The sequence below is a fragment of the Helobdella robusta genome, assembly GCF_000326865.2.
Source record: "Helobdella robusta unplaced genomic scaffold HELROscaffold_33, whole genome shotgun sequence".
NCBI classification, from domain to species: Eukaryota; Metazoa; Annelida; class Clitellata; order Rhynchobdellida; family Glossiphoniidae; genus Helobdella; species Helobdella robusta.
Genome location: NW_008704623.1, coordinates 871,689 through 897,912, shown reverse-complemented (window position 1 = coordinate 897,912; position 26,224 = coordinate 871,689). Strand labels below are relative to the sequence as shown.

General features: G+C 33.2%; 6 protein-coding genes across 6 annotated transcripts; 5 read left to right on the top strand and 1 right to left on the bottom strand.

The window, feature by feature from the left end:
* Positions 1–1,050: 1,050 nt before the first annotated feature.
* Positions 1,051–2,953, top strand: HELRODRAFT_175331 (hypothetical protein; the record flags this gene model as incomplete). The annotated part of the gene is made up of 6 exons (XM_009022761.1): positions 1,051–1,069; positions 1,331–1,567; positions 1,653–1,916; positions 2,001–2,252; positions 2,336–2,587; positions 2,721–2,953. The coding sequence occupies 6 exons, from the start codon at positions 1,051–1,053 to the stop codon at positions 2,951–2,953; spliced, it is 1,257 nt and encodes a 418-aa protein (XP_009021009.1).
* Positions 2,954–3,663: 710 nt separating this feature from the next.
* On the top strand, positions 3,664–4,956 carry HELRODRAFT_175330 (hypothetical protein; the record flags this gene model as incomplete). Its single annotated transcript, XM_009022760.1, has 4 exons — positions 3,664–3,943; positions 4,268–4,405; positions 4,594–4,670; positions 4,879–4,956. 4 exons carry the CDS (start codon positions 3,664–3,666, stop codon positions 4,954–4,956), a joined length of 573 nt encoding a protein of 190 aa, XP_009021008.1.
* Positions 4,957–5,275: 319 nt separating this feature from the next.
* HELRODRAFT_82549 (hypothetical protein) lies at positions 5,276–6,453 on the bottom strand (the record flags this gene model as incomplete). Its single annotated transcript, XM_009022759.1, has 4 exons — positions 5,276–5,338; positions 5,476–5,565; positions 5,859–6,021; positions 6,374–6,453. The coding sequence occupies 4 exons, from the start codon at positions 6,451–6,453 to the stop codon at positions 5,276–5,278; spliced, it is 396 nt and encodes a 131-aa protein (XP_009021007.1).
* Positions 6,454–7,389: 936 nt separating this feature from the next.
* On the top strand, positions 7,390–11,412 carry HELRODRAFT_175328 (hypothetical protein; the record flags this gene model as incomplete). Its single annotated transcript, XM_009022758.1, has 12 exons — positions 7,390–7,431; positions 7,827–7,871; positions 8,162–8,242; positions 8,326–8,429; positions 8,619–8,779; positions 8,867–9,039; positions 9,235–9,310; positions 9,481–9,748; positions 9,951–10,054; positions 10,268–10,348; positions 10,509–10,569; positions 10,935–11,412. The coding sequence occupies 12 exons, from the start codon at positions 7,390–7,392 to the stop codon at positions 11,410–11,412; spliced, it is 1,674 nt and encodes a 557-aa protein (XP_009021006.1).
* A 2,994-nt stretch (positions 11,413–14,406) lies between these two features.
* Positions 14,407–18,261, top strand: HELRODRAFT_175327 (hypothetical protein; the record flags this gene model as incomplete). The annotated part of the gene is made up of 5 exons (XM_009022757.1): positions 14,407–14,483; positions 15,907–15,968; positions 16,278–16,346; positions 17,509–17,586; positions 18,176–18,261. 5 exons carry the CDS (start codon positions 14,407–14,409, stop codon positions 18,259–18,261), a joined length of 372 nt encoding a protein of 123 aa, XP_009021005.1.
* HELRODRAFT_192441 (hypothetical protein) lies at positions 18,176–21,564 on the top strand. The gene is made up of 4 exons (XM_009022756.1): positions 18,176–19,164; positions 19,747–19,859; positions 20,329–21,232; positions 21,260–21,564. Exons 1-3 carry the CDS (start codon positions 19,071–19,073, stop codon positions 20,395–20,397), a joined length of 276 nt encoding a protein of 91 aa, XP_009021004.1. The 5' UTR covers positions 18,176–19,070; the 3' UTR covers positions 20,398–21,232; positions 21,260–21,564.
* The last annotated feature ends 4,660 nt before the right edge of the window (positions 21,565–26,224 follow it).

The window sequence follows — 26,224 nt, the reverse complement described above, 5'->3', positions numbered from 1 at the left end:
TTTATCCTATGCTATTTTTATTTGTGTTTGTGTATATTTGCGTGTGTGTGTGTGTGGTGTGTGTGTGTTGTATGTGGTGTGTGTGTGGTGTGTGTGGTGTGTGTGTGATGTGTGTAGCGTTTTTACTTTGTATTTTTCCTGCAATTTAAAAATTTTCAATTAAGCCTTTTTTTTAGTGTAACGCACTTTAGGCACCCTACGTAAACACGCACAGTTATTCATTTTTACATGAAACACACATATGCCAGAGTTACTGGAGTTTTTCTTAATGAAAACGTTGAGACACCAATCCCTGTTTTAAATGTTTGCGATAACTTTTTATCTGGAAGATTGTTAATGTATTTCGACTGGAAATACATTGTATAAAGCCCAAGTAGGGATAAAATATTGTCATACTGCTCGCTTTTCATTGTTCTACGACGGTTACTGTTAGAACTGAGGGAAATCCTTTTTGTTTCTGCAAACTCGCTCGCTCAACGTTAAATAACTCGCTATTGTTCGTGTACATAAAATAATGAAATGATTTTGGCTCTTGTGTCGCAGTGATTAGATTCAATTGCAAAGAGATCCCTCCCTATCAAGTTGATTCACTCATATTTATATGCATTTGAAAAAACACTGATAAAAATTCAACTAAATAAAACTAACACTAAATCAAAAGAGTCAATGAATGAATGACTTTTAATGCATGCAAATGCTTTTGAAATTATTCAAACAAAAGCTCATAAATGGCGATTGTAATGATAGGACAATCTTTTTTAGAAATAATGAGGATCAACGATAAATTCGTATTGTTTCGCATACAGGCATTGCCATCTTGTATGCAAATTATTTCTAAAGAAATCTATAAGCAATATTGTTTATTGATGAGCATTTTTTGTTACGTTTACAAAATACAAAAATTAATTTCAATAATTTATTGACCAGATAATCTTTATCGTGTAGTTTTTCTGAACATTTTAACTTTGCCCAAATCTGATAAACTGTTTATTTGGCTAGAATATTTGATAAAACAAGAAATTTTTCAAATATTTTTGATTTTAAATCAAAATGTTCAACCAGTGGTTAGGTTTGCTAGTTGTGCCGATGGCTAACAGGCTGATGGGGAGTTGTAAACAGTTTTTAATCGCTATTTTGACGTTCATCAATCAAAAATACGGCGAGTTTCACACTTTTAAATTTTCATTACAAAATTTTATCAAGCATTTGTTTATAAAAAAAAGTTCTAGTAAAACATTTCTATATTTACATATTCAAAGTCACATAGAATTTAAGGATAGTGAACAGTTATCGATGAAATTTATAAAATCTCCCATACATAATACTTCAGAGTGTCACCGAACTTTATCAAACATAGCTCTTGGCGCCTACACGTACAACAGTTCTGCTCATTACATCAACACAACTTTAATGATGACGTCATTTTTCACCGTTGACGGTAAACACGGTCTGAACGATAATTCAGTTATGTGTTCTTTGACAGTGCCAGGGTTCGAGCCCCACTGGATCGGTGTCGACCTTGGAAATTTGTTCACTGTATTCTACATCGTTATCTGCGCTGGCTCAAGTAATTTCAAGTTTTTTCAGCTTTTTGTCTTTTTCTTTTTCATAATTTCTGTAATTTAAATATCGTTCAAACATTTAAAAATTAGACTATGGATTCTTGGCAGCCAGGAATGATTTGGATTACTTGATAGTGGGGGTGAGCAACAGATCCCTGGATGTTCACCCGCCAGTGAGAGGCACCTACGATCTCTGCGCTCAATATCCAGGTGTGGTTGCTTTGAAGCAGGTGGTTCAGTTGAATTGTTCCTCTACTACGCCTCCAGCCAGATACGTCATACTGCAACAACCTTCCAACTCTACTGGATACATGTCCGTCTGCGAATTCGAAGTCTATGGAACTCCCTACGGAAGTTTGAAAATGTTTAAAATAAAAATTAATCACCTCATTAAATATTATTTTAATTTAAAATATTATTTTAATTCGACACAACAAGCACACAGAGAGAACATTCTATACAACAAACCCGGGACCTCGAGTTCGGTCTACTATGAATTAAAAACAGCCCACCAGTGTGGTGCATTCTCAGCGACTCCTGTGGTTGACGGCTTCCACGACACTCTCTTTTACAACTGCCACTGTGGATCGACCGACGACAAGTCGGCTGGGGCAAATTGGTTCATGTTTGACCTGCAGGGCACCTACTACGTGGATCACATCATTTTCACCGCCCGGCTCGATTATTACGGTGGGAAATTTTGCTAAATTAAATTGAAAAATTATTTCTACCAATAATTTTTGTGGGAAATATTAATAATTTTTATTTTACAGCCGGAGATCACAGACTGGACAACTTTTACGTCGGTTTCTCCAACCAGCCCAGCTCAGTATCTCCACCAATCAGAAATCAGTACCCCCTCTGCGGCCAGTGGCCCGGTTATGTGGTCCCTGGATCTAAGGTGCTTATGAAGTGCAACGCCAACCTTCCCTCCTTCACGTATCTCATTGCCCAACAGGCTCTAAACGCGGCCGATGGTTATTTTACCATCTGTGAACTGGAGGCTTACGCACCAATTTCCAGAAGTACACTTGCACGTTTTAGCGATTTAAATTGATTTTATATTTTTAAAAAATTTCACATTTATGTTTTTAAATATTCACAATTTCTGTAAAATTCAATATTTCATTGTACAGTAAATTTGTTCAATTTTTCCAGATTTTTTGGTCTGGAAAAGAAAATTCGGCTTCTATTTGAGTGGCTACAGAGTTCAGACAATGAGTGTAAGAAGTGCCACTGAATGTTTCCATCAGGTTCGTCAGGTTGGCGGATGTGATTCCATTAACTTCAATGCAGCTACCAAGACATGCGAACTCAACAAACATCAGAATGGATACAACGGTTTGGTTTCAAATGCTAGCTGGGCATTTTATGTGGTCCAGTACAATTGATGTTGATCAAATCTTAAAGATACCACACCTGATTTATCATGAATTGATTTTTGAGTTTGAAATATTTCTGTATGATTTGTAAAAATTTTTCGACCGAATTAGACAGAAATTTTGAATGTTTTTAGTTTCATATAACTACGCTTAGGAATTTATTTCGTTAAGTATTCTCTACGTTTGACGAAATCCCTATTCGAACCGAGTCGTTGAACCTTTAACTTTGAGTGGGCGGGCTACCAAATCAATTATTCAGACAACAGTAAAGACAAATGTATATTTACAGAGAATTTTCTTTCGAGAAATCTCGAACAATAATATTCATTTTGTTGAATTTGTATTTTTTAATTTTTTCAATGCAAATGATATATCATTATTTTTTTTGTGTTTTGCTAATGTTAACCTTTATGTTTGCGCGTTTTTGTGAGCAGGTGAACGTGTTTGTTCGCCTTTGAAAACGTTAATTAAACAAGCGTTGATGTCTTTGTTTTGGTCTTTGTTTTATGTTTCAGGTTTTGTTTGTTAAAAAAATCAATGAAAAAACACAATTTTAATATCTCCAAACGCAAATTTGTTTTCCCTAATAAATAATTATAAAAGTAAAAATTTTTTAAATAAAAATCTTATTGAGAGATAAAGCAGCTTGTTGACCTTTTTGAACTTTTATAAATGAAAAAGTTCATTTACGTCTGTCTTAACTTTCAGTCTAACTCAGAATGTATTTATTTTTGGCAAAAAGTGATTTGTTAAAAAATATTTTTACTCTCGTTACATTTGGCGGTGGCCTCATGGCTACAACCTTATCAGATGGTAGCAACTACAAGCGCGTTTTTGGTTGTAACAGTGGAAGCGTGTGTGGAGATGGTGCTGACTCTTTCGATATTTTCCACCTGGGGATGTATGATCCGTGTAGGGCATTGCTTACATGTTCCTGGCTGTGTTCCAATTCGAGTACCGATTGCCGAGGATTCGATATCCGATTCGATACCGGCAAATGTACACTTTATCTCCATATCACTCGAATGTTTACTGTCATCTCTACGTCAGAAACGGTTCGTTGAAATTTTGCTTTCATGTGTTTGATGGTATAAAAGCCGATATATTACGAGACATTATGTAACATGATCTGATAAGGATCGCAGTAAATTAAATTTATTATCTTCATATCAGTATATTTATGATTAATTCTACATAATTAAGTTCCAAAAAGTTTATATATAATAATAAAATAACAAAATAAATAAGTTTATAATGAGCGAAGCTTGTTATGCTCTACAACAGATTTTACGAGAGTTTTGGATCTTCAATCGCCACAACCAGGCGACTCACTGAGCTTGTCCATTGACGGAAAGTTGAACGGAAAGTTCTCTGGCATTTATTCCGAATATAAAGCAGAGGTCGCATTATCCAATCGCGTCATAGCTGTTTTGATTTCCAACTTTTTCGACATGCCGAAAAGTTACTAACTTTCTTAATTTAACAAGTTATGATATTGTTACATTAAAGAATAAAATACCGAAACAAAAAATTATTTACTGGGCACTAGAAACCTGAGAAATAAACATTGGTAATTTTATTTCTTCAGTTCAAAATGATTAATCTTCACAAATTCAAAACTTTTATTTGAATCTAACACCAACCTCCAGTCTGCGGTAGAGTCAGCCCCTTCGCAATCATTCCCGACCGAACTTGGAGACGTACCAGCGAAAGTTTCAAAAACTGGGTCGGTGTTGGTTTCGATGATTCAACATGGCCCTCTGCCGTTATAATTAATGACGGTAATCCAAATTCGTGCATCACGTGTGAGACCTGCAGTAACTCCCGAACTTTATACTGTCGGAAGAAATTGGACTTCAATACTCAGAATTTTAGTACTTTAAAAAATTATTTTTATAATATTTTAGTACTTTGTTAACTTTACTCAAAAACAGATGGACTTAACTTGTGCTAGAAAAGAGCAAGAGCTGAGGGGCAAGTTGGTCAAGAGCTACCGACATAACCATATATAATGACGAAACATTTCGATACGAAACATAATACGATACGAAACAATACACACGAGTTAGACTCACATTAACATCAGTTAAAATTGCAACACTAATGCATTTTATTAGTGCAATATCAAAATCAAACAGCAAACTAATTCTGAAAAATAAAAGGTTACTCGTTGCAAGACCAGTTTATTTCATTGATAAATAATAATAATTACAATAACAATTATAACTATATTATTCATTTTTTATTCATTTTTTTTATTGCTGTACAAAAAATTGAAAATATAGAAAAGATTTTTAGCAAAAAAAATTAAAAAAAAAAGAAAAAAAAATCTCAAGATGTCGCCGCTACTACACTTTTCATTGGTTCTTGTAGAAAACTGACAAGTGCCTGTGCCTAAATTTGGTAGAATATGTAATGCAGCTATAGTGAAATATGTGGTATAATTATATAATAATTATGGTGAAATATGTAAAATAATTATGGTGTAATATGTAACGCATTAACATTAGTTCATTCAAAATTAAACATACTTTGGATCTGAGTAGTCCCAGTTCAACATCTTTATTAGAGTAAGAACACAGTAAGAAGTTTGCTACTCTTGAGACAATTACATTGCCTTCCTAAATGTTTGTGCATGTGTGTGTGTGTGTGTATGCGTGTGAGTGTGTGTGGTGTGAATCTTTGTGTGTGTAGAACTGTGTGTGAGTGTGCAGCTATGTGCATCTGTTTTTTTGTGTATGTATGTGTGTGTGTGTATGAGAATATTCACATTATATTATTCAATTTAAAATGATGAGATACATAACATGTAACTGAATAAGGATTAATTTTATTAAGAATCTCAATCTAGAATCTCCAAAAATAGTAATTAACCAAATAATTAACCAATTAAGCAATTAACCAGTCAATTAACCTGGCAATTGATAAGCACAGAATCCAATTCGTCTAGATCACTAGTGAATTTCAAATTCTTGCTAAGATGCATCCAGATGTTGTTTGCAATGGCAGCTATGTCTCGAGCATTTTTGCTGTCATACCCAGTGTAGGCCATTAAGCTGCCATCCCCACTCAACAGTCTAGAGGTGGGTTTAGTAATTAGGGAAAGATAGATGTACATATAACAAAGATATGATACCAAGGAGTATACTAACAGGATGATAAGATAACATAATGCTAAAATGATACATGATGACAAAGTAATAAAACAAACATGATAGTGTTTTTAATGCTGTTAATCAAGTTGTCATTATTATATGACACTGATAACGTTAATAATAAAATAAAAGCAGAAAACAGATAAAACTTCTGTTGTAATGTTTCTAATTCATAATTTATATAATTAATTTTTTCTCTAATTTATCCCAAAGCCATTTTATTCACATATTTCTCATCTTAAGTTAGCCAAAAACCAAATAATTAGCAACATACAATGTGCATAGGACACCATCTGAATTGGCTGATGATAAAACTTGTGTCAGGACTTTTGGCTTGAATATGACACTCGACATCTAAAACAAAAATATAAAAAAAAAGTATTATTTTATTTAATTATATTTATATTTATTAAATTAATTAATTATTAATTAATGAAACTTTTCCAATTTTTTTTTTTAATTTTATAGATAATTAATTTTTCAACATTGATAAAAATTTCAAGATGTAAGCATTCAAAATTCAAAAGCATCACCCTTTAAATTAAGTACAAAAAGAAGTATTTAGTGAATTATTTTACGAATTTTCAGACTTTTGATGAACAAATCTATCATTTCAAAAAACAGAAATCACACAAATGTCACGAGTAAAGCAGCAATGGACCAAAAATTATTCAGAACCGAATATCAATTCGAATACCGTCAAAAAAAGTCAAATTTTGATTAAAATATGCTAATTTAATACATAATTAAAATGTTTTAAATACAATAAAATTATGTTAAATTAAACTGTTTAATCAATTAAATATAAGAACTTTGTAATTTTGTAATACAAAAATAGGCACATATTTTTTCTTTACGTCCGACTAACTTTCCATACATTTTTATTATTGTCTCTAATTTAAATTCAAGCTGCTAATTTTGTTATTGTATTAAAAATTAAATAAACCAATTCTCGATTTTTAATAAAAATGTTTCATCCGGTTAGGACGCTTTTTGTAATTTTCAAATTTTTGCAATATTTTGCTTATTTTACATTTCATAATATGATTATGTAAATCTCTAACTAAATCATGTTCATGGTTCATGTATGTATAATATAATATGTTGTGTGGTCGTGTATGTATGTGTGTGTGTGTGTGTGTGTGTGTGTGTGTGTGTGTGTGTGTAGTTAGATTATAGGTATGTAAAGAAAACAAAAAGAAAATTACAGAATGTTGTAATATAATAATATAAAATTAGAATGAATAAAAGTACTAAAATTTTGTTAAAAAATAATTAATAAATCAAACCATGTGCGTGTGTGTGTGTGTGTTTCTGTGTGTGCATGTGCATGTTAGTGAGAGTGTGTGTCTGTCTGTCTCTGGTACTTTTTGTGACACATTGTGTTGCATGTTGATAGCTACATAATAATAAATAATATAAGTTTTTATTTTGTTAATATTCTGATTTTACTGTTGGTGAGGATGTTTTTCATTTTAAATTATGTATCTTTCGCTATAGCTATCCTTCTTTTGATATCCATATCAAATTTACAACCTGAGGTAATCAGACTTCTGAGATAATTAAAGCTATTGACTTGTTTCACCTGCATTATAACATATGGAGCTAATTTAATGTAATTATATTACTATAATTAGTTATTATTAATTATAATACTATAATTAGTTAGTAATTAATTTAAAATATAAAACTAAAATTAATTAATTTAAAATAAAAAACTTCTATAGGATGATGACGACCTGTATAATGATATGTTCCTATCCTCTCATAAGGTAAGTAAGCAAATGTTTGGTAGGGTGTATGTATTGTCTGTTGCATCTGTATATCATGATTGTGTATCATTATCTATATGTCATGATTTTGTATCATTATCTAGTATATCATGGTTAATTAATTAAATTGTTGAAACGTTTCATCTTTACTACAACTAGTTGTATGATATACAATCATTGATTACGTTATAATTAATAAAATATATATAATTTGGAATATTTTTAATATAAAATAATATTTATGTTAATTTGTTTTCATAATAATAATAATAATAATAATAATAATTTAGAACCACGATCTTGATGAAAAGCCGATTATGAAAGAGCAGAAGAAAGAAATTTTTTCTGTCTATATTGGAGATTTTACATGGGTGTGTGTGTGTGTTTGTGTGTATGTTTGTGTGTGTGTGTGTATGTGTGTGTGTGTCATTCACATCATCATCATCACAAACAGTGGACAACCGATCAGGACTTGTTGGATACGGTGGTCGGTGTTGGAGTTTCTGACGTCATCGACATTCGAATTCACGACAATCCTAGCAATGGCCTCTCAAAAGGGTATGCCTGGTTGTATATATATATACAAATATTAGGGTAATATATATGTAAATAAATGGATAGTTATAAAACTTAATTGGCTGGAACAGCACCTATATATTATTAATCAGTGTCGAGAAATAATTTAGCTGAGATTGTAACAGAAAATCATCTAAAAAATTGGAATCTTTTCGAATCCAAAAACCCTAGATACGCAACGATACAAGTTGAATCGAAGATCAGTAAGCACTTAATGATGACCAAGCTGTTGAACACGAAAGTGCACGGTGTGTACATCTCAGTTCATGACCACACCGAGGAAGTTAGGAAGAAATTTGAGGATGTCTTTGAGAGTAGGATCGCTAAGAAAGGTCTCAGGATTTTTCAGTTGTTGTTTTTTTTTAAGATCTTGTCATCGCCATCTTGCCATCATCTCAAGTAATCATTGCCACAAACAGTCCCCAGCTCGTCAAACAACGACACGCCAGCCCAGTCCATACCAGCCACTCTTAGTGTAAATAGGGATGTGCCTAGCAAGCCCGGCAACACAATTCCAGTTGTGGCTTCGTTACAGGCCCCGATGATTTTGAACAGCCACAGCAACATCAGTGCACCTCCTACCGTCATCATGGTTACTGCTGCTTCTTTTTATCAAATGACCTTGACATTATTCTTGACCTTAGAGGGAATGACCTTGATGGGAATGACAACTACAAATTCTACCTAAATATCAACGATCTTAACTATCAACAACCATGGCGTAACTATAAATGAACTTAATCTTTATAAATATGACCTTGTTTTTTTAATGACCTCGACCTTGCAGCCTCCTCCTCCGATTCTCAATGTACCGCCGCCTCCGTTCATGGGACCAACTACCCCCTCATTCATTCTCTTACCAAGTATGTGGTATTGGTGCAAATTTTTATAATGATGATGATGAAGGTGAAGGTATTGATGATGATAATAATGAAGATATTGATGATTATGATACAGAGACAGTCCAGTTATTATTTATCAAGCGCCAAATAAATTAATCCCTTATTTATCACCTCCACCCACCCCCACACAGACATCAATCCGAGACAGCAGCACATGGTTCCTCAACAGTGCCCTCCAGCTGTCAGGTTCGTCCGGCCCCCTCCACCTTTCATTGCGGGACCTCCTCCAAATGTCCATCTCCCTCCACCAATCATAATCAACCAGCCACCCACGTTGCCCATTGTTGACCAATCACACGTCGCCATGGTTCAGAAGCGTCAGCAAGAGCAAAAGCCATTTGAGCCGAATATTAACGTAGAGTTGGAAACCTTGCCAGATGCTTTGGCCCTTTCAAAGGCGTTTGTTCACTGTTTCGTTTGATGAATGTATACATAGGTCTGGATGTTGTTTGTCTGTTCATTTCATGGTTCGTTCGTTTGTTTGTTCATTTCATTGTCTGTTCATTTCACTGGACGTTTGTTTGTTTGTTTGTTTGTATGCATGCATGTATGTATGTATGCATGTACGTATGTATGTACGCATAACATGTTTGGCATATAGTGGTGGTAAGATGATGACGAAAGCAGAGTTTGAAAAAGTCTTCAGCTTGAACAGATCCGTAGCCGAGCAATCCATATTGAGGGCCTCTATTGACGCCGAAGCTGGTAAGTCGTCCTGGTGATGATGTTGGTGGTGATGATGGTGATGTTGGTGATGATAATGATGATGATGTTGGTGATGATGATGATGTTGGTGATGATAATGATTATGTTGATGATGGCGGTGAAGTTAATGTTGTTAAAACATCAGCAACACGTATAACCAAACATAACAGCATCAACCACCACAAAACATTATCCTCTCATTCCAAACTCTAGGCAATTTCAGAGATGCGATCGAGACATTAATGACTGCCATATCCATTGTCAAGGAGAGCAAACTGGGCAGTGACCCTCAAGGTTTTTGCTTGACCTTGACATTTGTTTCATTCATTTTTATATATTTCGTAATGTGCATACGGTATCTATGTTTGTGGTTGATACACTTGATGACGATGACGATGTTGATGAAGATGTTGGTGACGATGTTGATGTTGATGATGTTAATGTTAATAATCAGGCATTGCACTGATGCAGCCGATGAAAGATATGTTGGCTCGCGTCGAGAATGACTCGCTCAAGTTTGTAACAACATTCTATCTTTTTTATTTTTGGCTTTCTTCTGTTTTCAAGTTATTTCTGCATGATTATTTGGTATGTTTTCTATCTATTTTTAGTTGTTGTCTGTTGATTTCTTCTGGCCAGCCATTTGTTCGATAGAGTTTTAGAATTTCATCTGAATAAATGAAAAGTACAGCGGAGACTGGCGGTTTCATTCTGCAGCTACTGGATTCGAATGCGAAGTGGCCCCCACCTTCCATCACATGCAATGTGTGTGTGAGATGCATTGGTCCACGGGCACTCTGCGGTTCTTGCTGCTACTGATGATGATGCTTTGAGAATTAATTAGGAGAGCTTTAACATTAGTAATTTTCAAAAACGACAGACAACAGCTTCTCGAAAAGGCCAGCAAATCTCCTACAAATTGCTCACGCTACAGACGACGCTCGGAAGAAGCCGACGAAATCAGTTGCGACAGAGAGCGCAAACTAGACAGCCACATCTACAAACAAGAGAAAAAGTACCTAGACGAGTACGAGATCTACCTAGAGAGAGAATTAAAACGGAAGAAATCCAGTAGATCGCCGCTATCTTCGCACCACCACGACAAACGTAGATACTCACCTGGAAAGAGAAGCCCCCCCGCTGGTTACAGACGATCCAGGAACAAATCCCGAAGTCCCAGACTCCGCAGTCCTAGGCCCCGCAGTCCGAAGCCTTCCTACGCCAGCAGTCGAACCAGAGACCGGATGGATTCGAGGAAGGAGTCAGCCGGCAAGGATTTTTACGAGGATATTCGCGGATGGGATAGGGATAGTGGAAGAAGGTCGCCCAGGGAGGAGCGCAGGCCCTACCGTTATTGAATCCCAAAAGGTAAGGTGGGGCAAATATATAAAATTCAATTTGATCCAAGTATTTTTAAAGTTGTTTCCTCAAGTAATGAATTAAAAGTTGAGGTTTATTTGTTAAAGTGTATGCGTATGTATATGTGTATATATTTGTGTATGTGTCTGTATACACAGACACCCGTGTTTAGTCTTAATTCGCCGTTTCTGAAGCATGTCGAGATTACAAATTTTTTTCTAACTTTCGAAAGTGTCAAATGATGATTAATGAATGAACATAATTTTTTTTATAGAAGTAATAAGTAGGGTAGAGACGTATATTTACATGATGAAATATATAAATACATATTCATTCATATACACTTAACATTTATCACATGTGCCCATTTCTTTCCTCAATTTATTATCTTAAGCTATTCAGTTGTGGTCTCCGATATTTTATTTTCGTCAGATTGGTTCGTGGTTTAATTTACTTTTGTGTTATGCATTCTTGATGTGTTTTATTTATTATATATAAATTATTTGATTATTTAATTATAATTAAATATGGCTGGTTATGTGAGGTGTTTATAAATTGATTGTAGTGGTCTAACTGACTTTATTTTTCAATGAAACGATAATATAAATGATGTTTTGTTAGTAGTAACATTTTTGTATTGCTTGGGTAATTTTAAAAGTCTTTAATGGCTGATCAACTTTTTTCCAACCATTTTCGATGATTCTTTTACTAATTTAATTGCTTTATTGTTTCGTTTGTGTTATGTTATGTGTTGAATTCTAGTTAATGATTACCCTAATTTTCAAAGTTAAGAGATTTTCAAAGTTCATTTTTGGATGTCAATACATGAATTTATATCAACATAATTGTCGGCATAGCGCTATGGATTATAAACTTCCTTATCCACTAAATTGTACACAACTGATGGATGTTGTTTTGAAGTGGTAGAAAAATTTGAAGAAACCACCCAACGAAATTTCCATTTCAGATCCTGGCTCCCGAGTTCAAAAGCATGCCTGGAAGTAAATGATATCAGTCAATTTTATCTTAATAATCGTACTTATAAAATTACTTTAAAAACAATTTGTGTGACGATAATATGATGAATATTAAATTTTATTGTCGTAATAAATGACTGGGTTATTAATTTCATGTTTGAAGTTACTTCTTATTAAAGTCTTTTATTATCATTTACGTTTTTTCATTCTAATTTACTATTGATACTCTCGATAACGTTTGAGATATAAAAAAAATTATTAATAATATTTTATCGTTGTTGAATACGTAAGAAAAATTGAAAAAAAAATGTTCTGTTCATTTTGATTCGTTTTTTTTTGTTTATTTTCATAAGAATTCATGGCTGTAGAAAAAAATTAGATTTGTCTAGAATTTTCTAGTATAATTTTTATTTTTTTTAACTAATTTCAATAGTTTTTGTGAAAATCCGAAAATCCTGTTTAACGCCGTTTTTTGCATTACTCTACTACAAAGACAGATGTTTTTCAAGCAAGAAAAGTTTCCCGAGTGACTATAGAGATTCCAGATTCAAGCCCCAAAGTTCAGATCTCAATCTCAGATCTCACAGTTTGATGTCCTACATTATCAGTAAAATCCGTTCAAGCCGATGTTTTTGTCCCATTTATTTTTTGTTGAAATGCAACATAGATCAACATCAAATAACAAAAGAATCCGTTTTTATGTCGTCAAACTGAAATCGCCGTTTCATGAAAGTTTCAATAGTTTTTTTTTTTAAACTAAAATCCGGTTTTTTGCCGCCCTTTTCACATCTATCTACTGCAAACACATATGTTCTCCAAGCAAAAACAGTTTTCCGAGAGACTATAGGCATTCCAGATTCAAATTTTATCCGAAATATAAATATAACCTACCTAAGGATGATTGTTACGTTAAAATTGGAATTTATTATAAACGTTAAGTTAGAAGGAGATTGAAATGCAATGTTTTCAATTTGCCGGAAGCTTGTAGAACTACTTGAACTATCTGATTGGAAATTCAATTGAAACTTTAATTCGTAAATAATAATTTTCTTATTTGCAAACGAATACAAGATGGGTAAATGTATGATTTCTCTATCAAGAGTTACAATTAAACATGCATATCATCAATATTATCCAATCATCAAATGCCAGGAAATCATAATGTTTACTTGAAACAATGCTGCACTTCATAAGGGATTCAATTGAAATCGACACAACACATGAAAATCTCCAGATACATTTTTTTACCAACAATATATGAGCCTAACAATCATTCAGGTGGCTTATTCCGGATTTATGTTATCACCCAGTAAGGAGTGGGGATAAAGCATCTATATAGTTACTAAAAAGTCTCACTTAACTGACATTCAGATGGCTTATTTTGGATTTATGTCATCACCAATTGTGGAGTGTAGATAAAGTAACTATCTATAGTTTCTTGTTTATTTAAAAAAAAATTATTTCATATTTCTCGGATACTACATCTGAAAGAATTTGCCCTCTGAAAGAATTTGCTAAAGCTGAGCAAATTACTAAAATTGGTTTGTCCAAAATTTAACAGATCCTTATACCGAAATAAAAAGTTTCTTAATGCCTGATACGAAATTTGATCTGGAAAATGTTATAGATGTCTACTGTAATGCTCTCAAAACGCACCTTGAACTTAAATTTTTCAACAATGCTAGTCTTTATAAAAGCCTCTAATAATCGGTCCAGCCAATACATGTGTAAACAATAAAATATAAATCATGAAAGATAACTATAAATAACAAACACGCAAATTGTTAGTATTGATAATAAACGGCCTATAAATACTCAATAAAATACTCTAAAACATGCACGCATTGTACAGTTACACGCTGTAGGTACAGCAATCTATACGTTTAAGATACGCACAAATACACGTGTACTCGTGTGCGCTAATGTTAAAGTGATCAAATTAAAACGGAGTTTGAAAATTTTATAATATGCAGGAGAAAAATTTGACAAAGATTTTGTTCTCAAAAAACCATAAAAATGTCTGCTAACGACCTTTCACCGGTTTCTGGATTTTTACCAACCACACGAGAAACGATAGATTTTGTAATGTTTCGGTTTGTGGGTTGCGCGATTTTTTAATAAACGTTCGACGATATAGGACTAAATTTGTACAGACGTTTTTACATAGTACAGCGTTAACGTTTTAAATAATGTCGAGTTCATAATTTTCGAGATCATGCCAAGGGTATAGACTTTTTTGTCTAATTGACTGTGAAAAGCAATGAATCGTCTCAAAATTTATTCAACCATTTCACATCCAAGTTATGAAGACTACTTGAATATGTGGTTGTTCCAGCTTTGTCAATTTATGAGTTTAAGCTCTATTTGACCACAAATCTTTTTTGTAAAGTACTTTTATATGAAATATAATTGAAATTACAAGTTCATCATATCCTACCAGGAAAAAACATCGAAATGATGAAAAAAAAATTTTTAAGTAATTTTTTCCAAGTTTTATAAAAGATTTTATTGGAAAAATAGGTATTGATATTAACATAAAGTAATTCGTGATCTGAAAGTTGAAATACGCCCACGTATCGGAAACTTTTCCCACTAATCCGGAAAAAAAAGTTTTTTTAACAATCAGTTACTAATCCTCCTACGCCAAAAAATAAAAAAATTATAACTTTCGTTTATATTTACTAACTTTTTTATGCAAATTATAATGTTTCTTATTATAACAAATATTTTGCAACTTTTATAAGTTGATTTGCCTAAATACGAAACCATGAAACAAGCAAGACACCATCCTTCGCCAAATCTACTTCTAAAATCATCAAGTTAAAATATAAAATTTCTTTCAACATACGATCTTGTTTCTGAAGATGTGATTAAAGAATCGTTAGGAAGAAACTAGCAACAAACAAGTAACAACATGGATAACCTATATCTTTGATCTGTGTGAAAGGCCACAAGGTAAAATGACTTTATAATATAGCTGCTTGCATTGGACGTTTATTGGACGTTTATTTTATTATATTTATAATTAGTAGTAATTTTTATATATTTTAAATTTTTGAATTGTTAATTTAATTGAATTTAATGTGAGTTGTTTTATGAAGAATAAAATGAAAAGAAATATTTGTATCGTCACGTCAAACTGTGTAAACCTTCTTAGTTATAAGAAAATTTTCATAGTTAACGTCAAAAATTTTACGATAAAAAATATTTCAGTTGCATTTCAGCATTTATCTCAAAATCTTTCATCAACATTTAATATCTTTAAAATCTGTCAACGAAATATTCTCACTTCTTTCTAGTGCGTCATCTTTTCAGGACATTGGCGACCATCGACCTCCACAAAACCCGATCTTTAACACTTTGTAAGAGCTGAAATGTGGTGACATTCAACAAGTGACACAAGGACTTCACGAATGTTGTTCGTTGTTGACCGCGATCTTTTTTCCTTTCAATCTTTCCAGTAATTGTTAGATTTTCCATTCTTCCCTTCCGCATGATGTGACCAAAAAACTTTAGCTGCCCCCGTCGGATTCTCTGTAGTAATTTCCTCTTTTCATTATCGGAATTCGATATATCGGGTTATTTTATGCTGGCCAAGCTTGTTTGTGACACAAATGCAAATTTCACAGATTTTGGTGTAATATTAATTAATAAAATTATTTAATTAAAGAATTAATGAATATACAACAGACTACATGATAAAAGTCTATCTTCTGCCCCCGTCGGATTCTCTGTAGTAATTTCCTCTTTTCATTATCGGAATTCGATATATCGGGTTATTTTATGCTGGCCAAGCTTGTTTGTGACACAAATGCAAATTTCACAGATTTTGGTGTAATATTAATTAATAAAATTATTTAATTAAAGAATTAATTAATATACAACAGACTACATGATAAAAGTCTATCTTCTGATCTTCATCACATTGATTCTTCTCGGTGAGCTTGAATCTACGGGTAAGTCAAACAAAATATAAGGCATTTTTCCAAAATTTTCCTCTGTTAGGCATACCTCTGCTATCACTTTTACAATACGCAATTTTTTTATTCATTGTTAGCCAGAGATTTAAATTATAAAATTTTCTAGGGAGTTCACTTGCAGATTGTGAGAAACTGTATGGAATTTTTGGTGTGAAGAAATGTAACGATATATGCCCGTGTAACAAACCATGTGCCGATGGATGGATAAATAATACAAATACTACCATCTGCTAAGTATTTTAGTTGATACTTTTCTTTTTTTGCGGGTTTATTAAATTTCAAATAACGGATTTGTTACTCGTTTAGCTTTGCTTCTTATTTTTGTTGAATCGTTGTAGGTTTGTTTTTTTTTACTTTATTTCTTAGGTGCGGTTTTCACGATGTTCAGCAGCTCTCTTTGATAAATTTTGCTATCAGAATGTCTTGAGATCCGCTCTGAATTTCGTAAATGGCTGAGAAGTACTTAGAGAAGGAAGGAGAGAGTTTGAAAATGTTTAACAGAAATTGAGAAAAGTGAGAACGAGAAGTAATATTTTAATCATGTTATCTGATGTGTATTTAGGAGATGAGTTAGATTGAGTTAGATTTGTACGTTGATGGGATAGTCCTAAAAGTTTACGAGCAACTAAACGAGCAGCAGAGTGGAAAGTTTTAATTAAAGGTTATGTGAGGAAGACAGTAGTATGGCAAGTTAGTGCAATCAATTCTAAATTAAGCTAAGTAGTAACAAAATGAGAGAAGGGTAGGATCGCAAAGGAGAGGCGGAAATATTTTCTTTCAACTGATCTGAACAGTATGGTATAATTCTACTACTGACATTTTTCTCCCCATCGTTCGTTGCTGACTCCTGCTAGTTCATCTTCTCACTCTTTTCCTATTTTGATATCATCATCTCAATAATTACATCTTATTTATAAATACATATGCAACAAACTAATTAAATAACTAACTAATTTATATAAGTTGCATCAATTAATCGTCGCATTTTTATATCCAGCACAGAATATTTGATAGGATTAAACGAACAGAAAATAAATAAATAATGGTCCAACAACATAGAAGATGAACAAGAATGATTACATTTTTATGAAGAGTGATTACAAGAATGATTCATGAATAATTACATTTTTTTATACAGGTTTGCCTGATTGCGAGTGTATTGCTATGCCTCTAAGGATGACATTGGACGAAATGGTTCCTCATTGCCTTAGTCGTCGTTGGTGAAGAAAATCGCTGGTCCGCCTTTCAAAACAACCTGCATCATACTTTTACCCCCATTTCTTAAATGAACACCATTATTTTAAATGATAGGGGAGAACATCATTTTCTGGCGTACAGTTATTAAGGAGTTAATATTTGGAAAAAAGTTCTTATTTTTTTCATTTTTTTTCTTTGATAATCATATTATTGGTTTTATAAATTGACTTTGTTAGGGAAAGTGTTTCCCATGCTTACGTTTAATAGTTTCGCTAACATTTTTTCGCTTTTACAAAATTTAAAAGATTAAGAAATTTGAAGAATTAATATTAAATTTTCCAAATATATTTCAAGAATTATAGGGCTCATAAATGATTTCTAAATTCGCTATCGATCCAAAAAAGGAGTATTTAGTATCAAGACAAAAGTTACTGAGAAGAAAATTTCGTTTCCCAATTTTTAAATAAAAGTTGCGTCACATTTACTCGATTTCGGTTAAAATTATTTTGTGGGATTATTTTGTGGAGTTGCTTCAACCATAGTGGCAATCGCGACGTTATCTGTATTTTTTTACTAATTCCCGATCCAGTTTTTACTACCGAATGCAGACACTCGTATATTGACAAAATCGGCTGATCCCGAAAGATACAAAATAAGAGTAGAAGATATCGGGATCTTCATGCCTTGGTTTTAATCATTTAGCTATATTAATTTAACCTGATCTTTCTTTGAATTGAATGAGACTGTGTCTCCAAAAAGGCAGACAGTGTCTCGAGAATGAATGTACTTTTAGAGTGCAGATACTAAGGATTTGAAATTTGAATTCTGCATGAAGTACGAATAAATATAACGTTTTAAAAATTTATTGATGTTTTCTCGTTCGTTCGTTCATCCGTTAATTCATTTTTTCAATCATTCATTTATTCATTCTTTTATCGACGTTAAATAAGCAGATTCTATATAACCCAGATAGGATTTTAATTTAAATATAATTTCCTTTAAATTACGAGAGCAGACTGTTCAAATCTTTTCGCGTTAAAACATATTTCTTAATAGTTGCATCTCTTCAAGTACTTATTCAACTTAAAAAGTACGAAGCGGTCTTATGTTTTCATGCTAAGAAGTTAATTTGCATTTGAATCGTGAAAGTTAACGGGAATCGAACTTACTGTAGTTAAAATGCACTGAATTCCAACTAATACTGGCCGAAGAAATTTTCATTTAAATAGCAGAATATTAACGTTTACAAAATGAAATTCGATTGCGCCTGTGCGTCAAGATTAGCATATAACGTTAATTTTATGTCATTTATATAAATTTGAAACTGTGTTTGAAGTTTAAACTACGTGTCTGTCTGTGTGTGCGTCAGTGTGTGTGTGTGTATGTATATGTATGTATGTGTGTGTGTGGTGTGAAATTTTATATCATAACAAAATATTTCTTTATTTTACTAAACAGAATTTAAATAGAGAGATCTGAGATATAAAAAAAAGAACACAAAGGATGAAAACTGCATTCCTCCTGCTGTCCATAATCTTCGGTGTTGGAATGTTGTTGGCCGTTGTTGCCGAGAGCAAGGGCGTTTACAGAGGATTTCGTAAGTATTATGAAACTGTTTTTGTAAACAGGTCTGGTGGCGTAGTGGTTGCGATCGCGACGTCTGACGCTGACGCGACGTCTGACGCTGCTGCGGTAGGGAGTAGGTTCAATGTGCGTCATACGTTCATTCACATATTTCTGAGATATAATTCAGAGAAAAATAAATAATAATAATATTAATAATTTTAAATCGAACTCCTATCGATATTGATTAATTTGATTTTCAACATTTTTTACTTTTACAATTATTTATTTATTTATTAATTAATTATTTATTTTTTACAATTTTTTGAATTTGTGAATGTTTGTTATTACCAGAGACGCTGTTCTCTGGTGTGTCTGTGTGTATGTGTGTGTATGTTTGTGTGTGTGCGTGTGGTAATGTATGTATGTGTGATGTGCCATGTTTTCATCATAGACATATTTCATTTTTGCCGAATTAGCGATTCACAACTTTGTTCAATTTTTTACTACTCGACGTCAACCACCGAATATTCGAAAATATCCAGTACATCTCTACTTTTTCTTCTTTTCAGGACATGAATTTAAACAGATTTAAAAAAAAAAATCTTCAATTTAGGTGGCGGTAGTGTATGCGAGTCAGTCTCTTGCGGTGGTGGCTGTCCCAATTCAGGGTTCAAGTCAGATCCAAATGGATGCCAGACATGCAGGTGCAACAACCCCTGTGCTGAGGTACGTATGACAAATGATACTACAAACAAAACATATGATATAACACATGATACTACAGAAGACATATGATATAACACATGATACTACAAATAACATATGATATAACACATGATACTACACAAAAAAATATGATATATCACAACATACTACACATAAGATGACATACAGACTACATGTAAGACTACGCATAAGACTGAACATAACATATGATGCTACACGACCTGTGGTATAGCCTATTGTTTGATATGCTTGTACAATTTTCTTATCGTTTTTGTGAAATATCTGATATATCACATGATACCACGTAAAACATTTTGTATGATACAGTATATAACCATGTGAAATATGATTCGACACATGAATATGATATTACATATAACATATATACGCTTTTATTCAATTAACAGTGTAATATTTATCTGTAATTATATAATTATTAATTAATTAATTAATTTGTTGATATGAATAGATAAAATGTATCAACGACAAATGTACTAGCAATGGTGATGCGGCCAATTGTGATGAAGGAACTGCCTAAGAAATAAGATCCAAAGAAAATGTAAAATTTGTTAAATAGATACAATATCATGATAATAATGTTTTAAGTATGTACTGTGTATGATTTAGATAGATTTAACACCATGATATAATGTGTCAAATAATACTAATGCGTTAAATGAACACTGCATATGATTTAGATAGATGTAATATCATGATGTGATGTGTAAAATAGATAGTATATTATGATAATATGTGCTAAATGGTGGTGATGGGAAAATAATTCATGATATATTTATTTATTTATTTAATTATTTTATTTTTAACAGTTTGAAAATAAATTTTTCCACTCGTAAAGTTCGTTTTGAGGCCATTTACACAGATGCGTTTTAAAACATTTTTAATACTTTGAAGAAAAAAAATCAAGAATAAAATAATAATAACATTTTTTTATTACAGTATTTCTCTTTTATTTCGTTAGTTCATTAATTTTTTATTTAAATTTTATCTAAATTTATTCTGTTTCTTATTTCAGTTTTACTCGTTAGATGTACTAGACACACACACACACCACGGCCTTCAAGTTTTTTTTCAACAAAAATTCCTCTAAAAAAGTGTCCACAAATGTTTATTGCATTGATAATATTCACATTAAAGATGACTTTGTGGAAATAAATAACTAAATATACGACTAAATGTGAATTTAATTGTTATTTATTAATTAATTAGTTTAAATTGAATAAGAAATACACAACACGTGCAATGAACATAATAGGTAGTTTCCAGGCAGGAAGATTCAACCATCCGTTCTTCCGTTTGGTCTGCAAAAAAAAATTAAAATTAGTAGAATAAAGTGTTTAATTAATAAATGGGTAAGAGAGAGAGAGAGAGAGAGAGAGAGAGAGAGAGAGAGAGAGAGAGAAAAGATTTGATGGAAATTTCAAAGGTTATCTATGTCAGATTCAATTCTCAACTAATCGAGGAGAGGGCGTTTTCATATTTTTTTCATTTTCTCGTCCGCTACCCTGACTGCGGCCAAACCACATTCCTCAGTCGTCATTTCTACATATCGTCCGACAAGTGTACCAGAGACCGTACTGCCCCACGCCCTACCGGCCATCCAAGGTAATAGTGGGCATCCATCAGGGTACTTGCCATCGCGCGTTGAAATTTCGGATGGTTCTTTGAGAACCGGAATTGAAGCCCTGGAGAAGAGCCGGCAAATATAGTCGTTTAATGTTGAGTGACGTAGTTGACGGCCTCCATGCAGAGGTGTGGGGGCCGTCAACTGTGAACCGTGGTATCCAAACTCGTCTCCGCCCCAGTACCCCATCGGCACGGGTATTTATTTTGAATAACCAGGCCAAGTTTGAAACCTATGGCAAATCTCACAGATTCGTCGTCAAGCCTGGTTCCTTAAGAATTTAGTACGTACGTGTATATGTATGGATATACGAATGAATAAATGGAAGGCTGGATGGATGAAAAAATAAATGAATGAATGAACGAACGAACGAACAAATAAACGAATAAAATTTTAAAAAAACGAGCTTTGTTGATTGCTCTAATTTTTTAAAAAAAAAGGTTTACAAATGGAGTGGCAATAAAAAAAATTATATCAGAATAATTACATTTATGACGTCATCATCGTCATCGCCATCATCATCATCATCATCATCAACATCATTAACGACGTCATCATTATCATCAGCTCCTCATCAACTTATTGACAGTTATGTGAATAGATGGAGCATATAGGCATACATGGAAGATCTCGACTTGACATTCTTCTTTTTCTTCTTATTATTATTATTGCTATTATTATTATTATTATTATTGTTGTTAATATTATTATTGTTATTATTATTATTATTATTAATATTATAATATTATATAGATCATTGACATTTTGTATCCTTATTTTAATAATTTTTCGTCGTCGTCATCATCATGATCGTCATCATTCTAACAAATATCTTCTTCATCATCATCGTCATCATCATCATCATCATTCTAACAAATATCTTCTTCATCATCATCATCATCGTCTTCGTCATCATTTTATTATTAATTTCAACTTCGTCAATCATCATTAGGCATATCATCACATGACCAGTGAACATTACGATGACAATGATGTCAATTGCGACGATGATGATGGTGATGTTGATGGTGATGGTGATGATAATTATGGCGTCGCTGGTGATGATGATGATAGGGACGTTGATGATTATGATGATAGTTAGGTTGATGGTGATGATGACGACAACGACGATGGGAATGTTTATAACGATTTCAAAGATACTAACATAATAAATGATATCAGTATCATGAAATGTTAATGCTATGATATAGACAGTATCATGATATAGACAGTATAAATATCATGATATAGACAGTGTCGATGATAACAATGGCAATGAGAATTAGCAGGATAATGATGACGATGACGTCATCTATGATTTTGAGGAGCATGTCAGCGTAAAGATAGATTCTGCTGCATATCGCTGCATTGGAGCAATGATGATTATGACAATTAAGTTACGATAATGATGAAGACGACGACGACAATGATGATGATGGTGGTGATGGTGGTGATGAGGTTGATGGTGATGGTGAGGATGAGGATGGAAATAATGATGACACTGACGGCGTTCGTTCTTTCTTTCAATCATTGATTCATCTTTCTATTCTTTTACTCGCTCATCTGTTCATTAATTTATCAATTAATTCAATCCTTATCATCGTCATCATCGTCATCATCATCGTCAACATCATCATCCAAATTCAACAGATACCGCCCACGCAAACTAATGATGATCTTTCTGACCCCAAGTTCACGCAACAGCCCGCTCTTTTATTTCTTCATCTATCCATCCATCCCTTCATCCGTTCATCCGTTCGTTCGTTCGTTTGTTCGTTTGTTCTTTCATTTATACAATATTTCATTCATTCATTTTTTCATTCGATCGTTCATTCATTCATTTGTTCATTGGTTTGTTCGTTTAATTGTTCATGTATCGTGTATTAATTCATTAATTCATATAACCATTCAATCAATCATTCATTCCTCATTCATTCTTTTTATTCATTAACTCATTCATTCACTCATTCATTGTATGTATTTTCATCTGTGCAGTTTGTTACAAGAACCAATCATTTTGTTTTTGTTGCGTCATAAAAAATATTAACAAACAAAAAAAAATAAATCGCCTAAAAAAATAACAAAAACCAAAGAACAAAAAAATTTTCAATCAGGTATCTCCAGAATACTTTTCCATTAAAAGTTCTTTGTGTCCGCCATCTTGAAAGAAAAAATGGCGTCTGCTCTGCTTCGCTGCGCACGGCTGGTCACGTGATGCGATTTTTTAAATGCTCATATTAACGTGTGTGGCTCACATACACACACACACACACACGCACAATCACACGCAAATATGTACGTGTGTTTGTGTATGTATGTATGTATGTATGTATGTATGTATGTATGTATGTATGTATGTATGTATGTATGTATGTATGCATGTATGTATGTATGTATGTATGTATGTATGTGTGTGTGTGTGTGTGTTTGTATATATGTGTGTGTGTGTGTGCACGTGCACGTGTTTGCATTGTTTAACTGTAAATGTACATGAGGCTCAAGATTGTTCAAACATATGTGCGTGTTTCGTGTGCGTATACGTATGTGTGAGTGTGTGCGTGTGCGTGTATGTATGTGTGTGTGCGTATGTGTATCTATTGGTATACCACGTATGCGTAAGTATTTGCGCAGTACAAAATACACTCTCTCACACACACACACACACACACACATACATGTATGTATATACATACATATCTTGACACAATCATTCTCACCTACAGGTGCATACATCCACACAAAATCTTACCTACTCACAGACACACACGCACACACACAATTACACACACATATACGCCTCTCTTAAAATAGATCGATCAATTAAGTATCTAAATGCCAGCGACAGAACTGAATTGGATACAAGTAGAAAAAAAACTTTATTCATCATCATCGTCGTCGTCGTCGGCTGCTGCTGCTACTACTACTGCTACTACTACTACTACTACTGCTACTACTACTACTACTACTGCTACTACTACTACTACTACTACTACTACTACTACTACTACTACTAGACTACAACGACGATGGCCTCCTACGACTTGATTCGTGTTGAAGCAATCGTTTGGTACATTTAACGAATTTTTAAATAACAATGACGTCAGCGTGACGTAAGCAACGGGGATTTGATTTTGTATTTGTTGTTGTTTCTGTTGATGTTTTTGACATTTTAATGTAGTGTTGATGTTTTGATGTTGTTGTTATCGTCGTTGTTGTTGTTTTTGATGGGTTGTTGGTGATTTTGTTGTTATTACTGTTGTACATCTTATTTCCTTAATTCATCATATCAATAATTTAACCGGCGGAAAGATTGTGTAATGGCTAAGACGCCTGGTTCTGCTGTCGCACTTACCAGATTCAAATGCAAACAGATCCCTACCTACCTAGTACAAACCCTACGTAATTGTTTAATCTGTTTGTATTGTTAATAGCTCGAAAAGAAATTGGTGATATAAAATTACGTTAAGGTTGTAAATTAATTTTAAAATTTTATATGAGCATTGGAAGGAATGTCGTTGGTTTGTGTGTGTGCGTGTGTTGTAAAAGTCTGTCTGTGTGTGTGCGCGCGTGCGTGTGTGTGCGTGCGTGTGTGTATGTGTGTGTATTCTTTTTATAAAAACAATTTTTTCATTTATTCTTTCACATTTTTTCTCTCAGAAACTTTCCCTCTGACGTCTTTCATTATGCTACTCAAGCAATATTATTACGTCACTGATGTGCGAGTGTGTGTGCGTGTAAAATTTTGTTCGTGTGTGTTTGTATGTGTGTGTTTGTGTGCGTATGTATATGCGTGTGTGTATTTGTGTGTGCATGTGTGTTGATGTGCAGTGAATGGAGCGATTTGATTGGCCACCCTGGAGACCACGTGTTTCCGTTGGTGTTGCCAAAGATCGTGAATGTTGTTTCGTTTATAAGATTTCTTTCAATACCGGCGAATGCGTTTTTCTGAAAACAATCTTGTGCGTGTGGACGGATGTGTGTGTGTAGTGTGTGTGTGTGTGTATTTGTGTGTCGGTGTGTATGTGTCTCTATGTATTTGTGTATGAACGTTCTTCAATGTGTATATCTGTGGTTGTTTTATGTCTTGCTTAAATTATACACACAAGTATGTAATAGAGTTTTACAACAATTATTAATATAACATCAACAACAACAACAACATTAAATATTATTATAGTATCAACACTAACAACAACAACAACAACATCAAATATTAATATAGCACCATCAACAAAAACAACAACAACATCATCATCAACAACAACAACATCAATAAAAACATTGATGTTTTTATTTGATGTGAGTGAAGCAATGAGATGAGATGAATGAATGATGAGTGATAGAACGTCGGACAGGGCTTAATCTCAATCAGCATCGATTGCATGTGTTTGTATGTTTGTGTATGTATGTCTGTGTGTATGTTTGTGTGTATGTTTGTGTGTATGTGTGTGTTTATGTTTCTGTGTGTGTTTAGGTATCTATTTATGTATGTGTGTGTGTGTGTGGTGTGTATGTTTGTGTGTGTATGTTTGTATCAATCTATGTATTTGGGAGTGTGTATGCGGCGTACACATACAGGCACTCGTATACATACTCACCTACATACATACATACAAATAAACATACAAACACACAAACATACAAACATACATACAAACGTGCATTTGCATTTTGATTCGTCCGTCTGATAAACATGCAAAAGCTGTACTTAAATGTTGTTTGT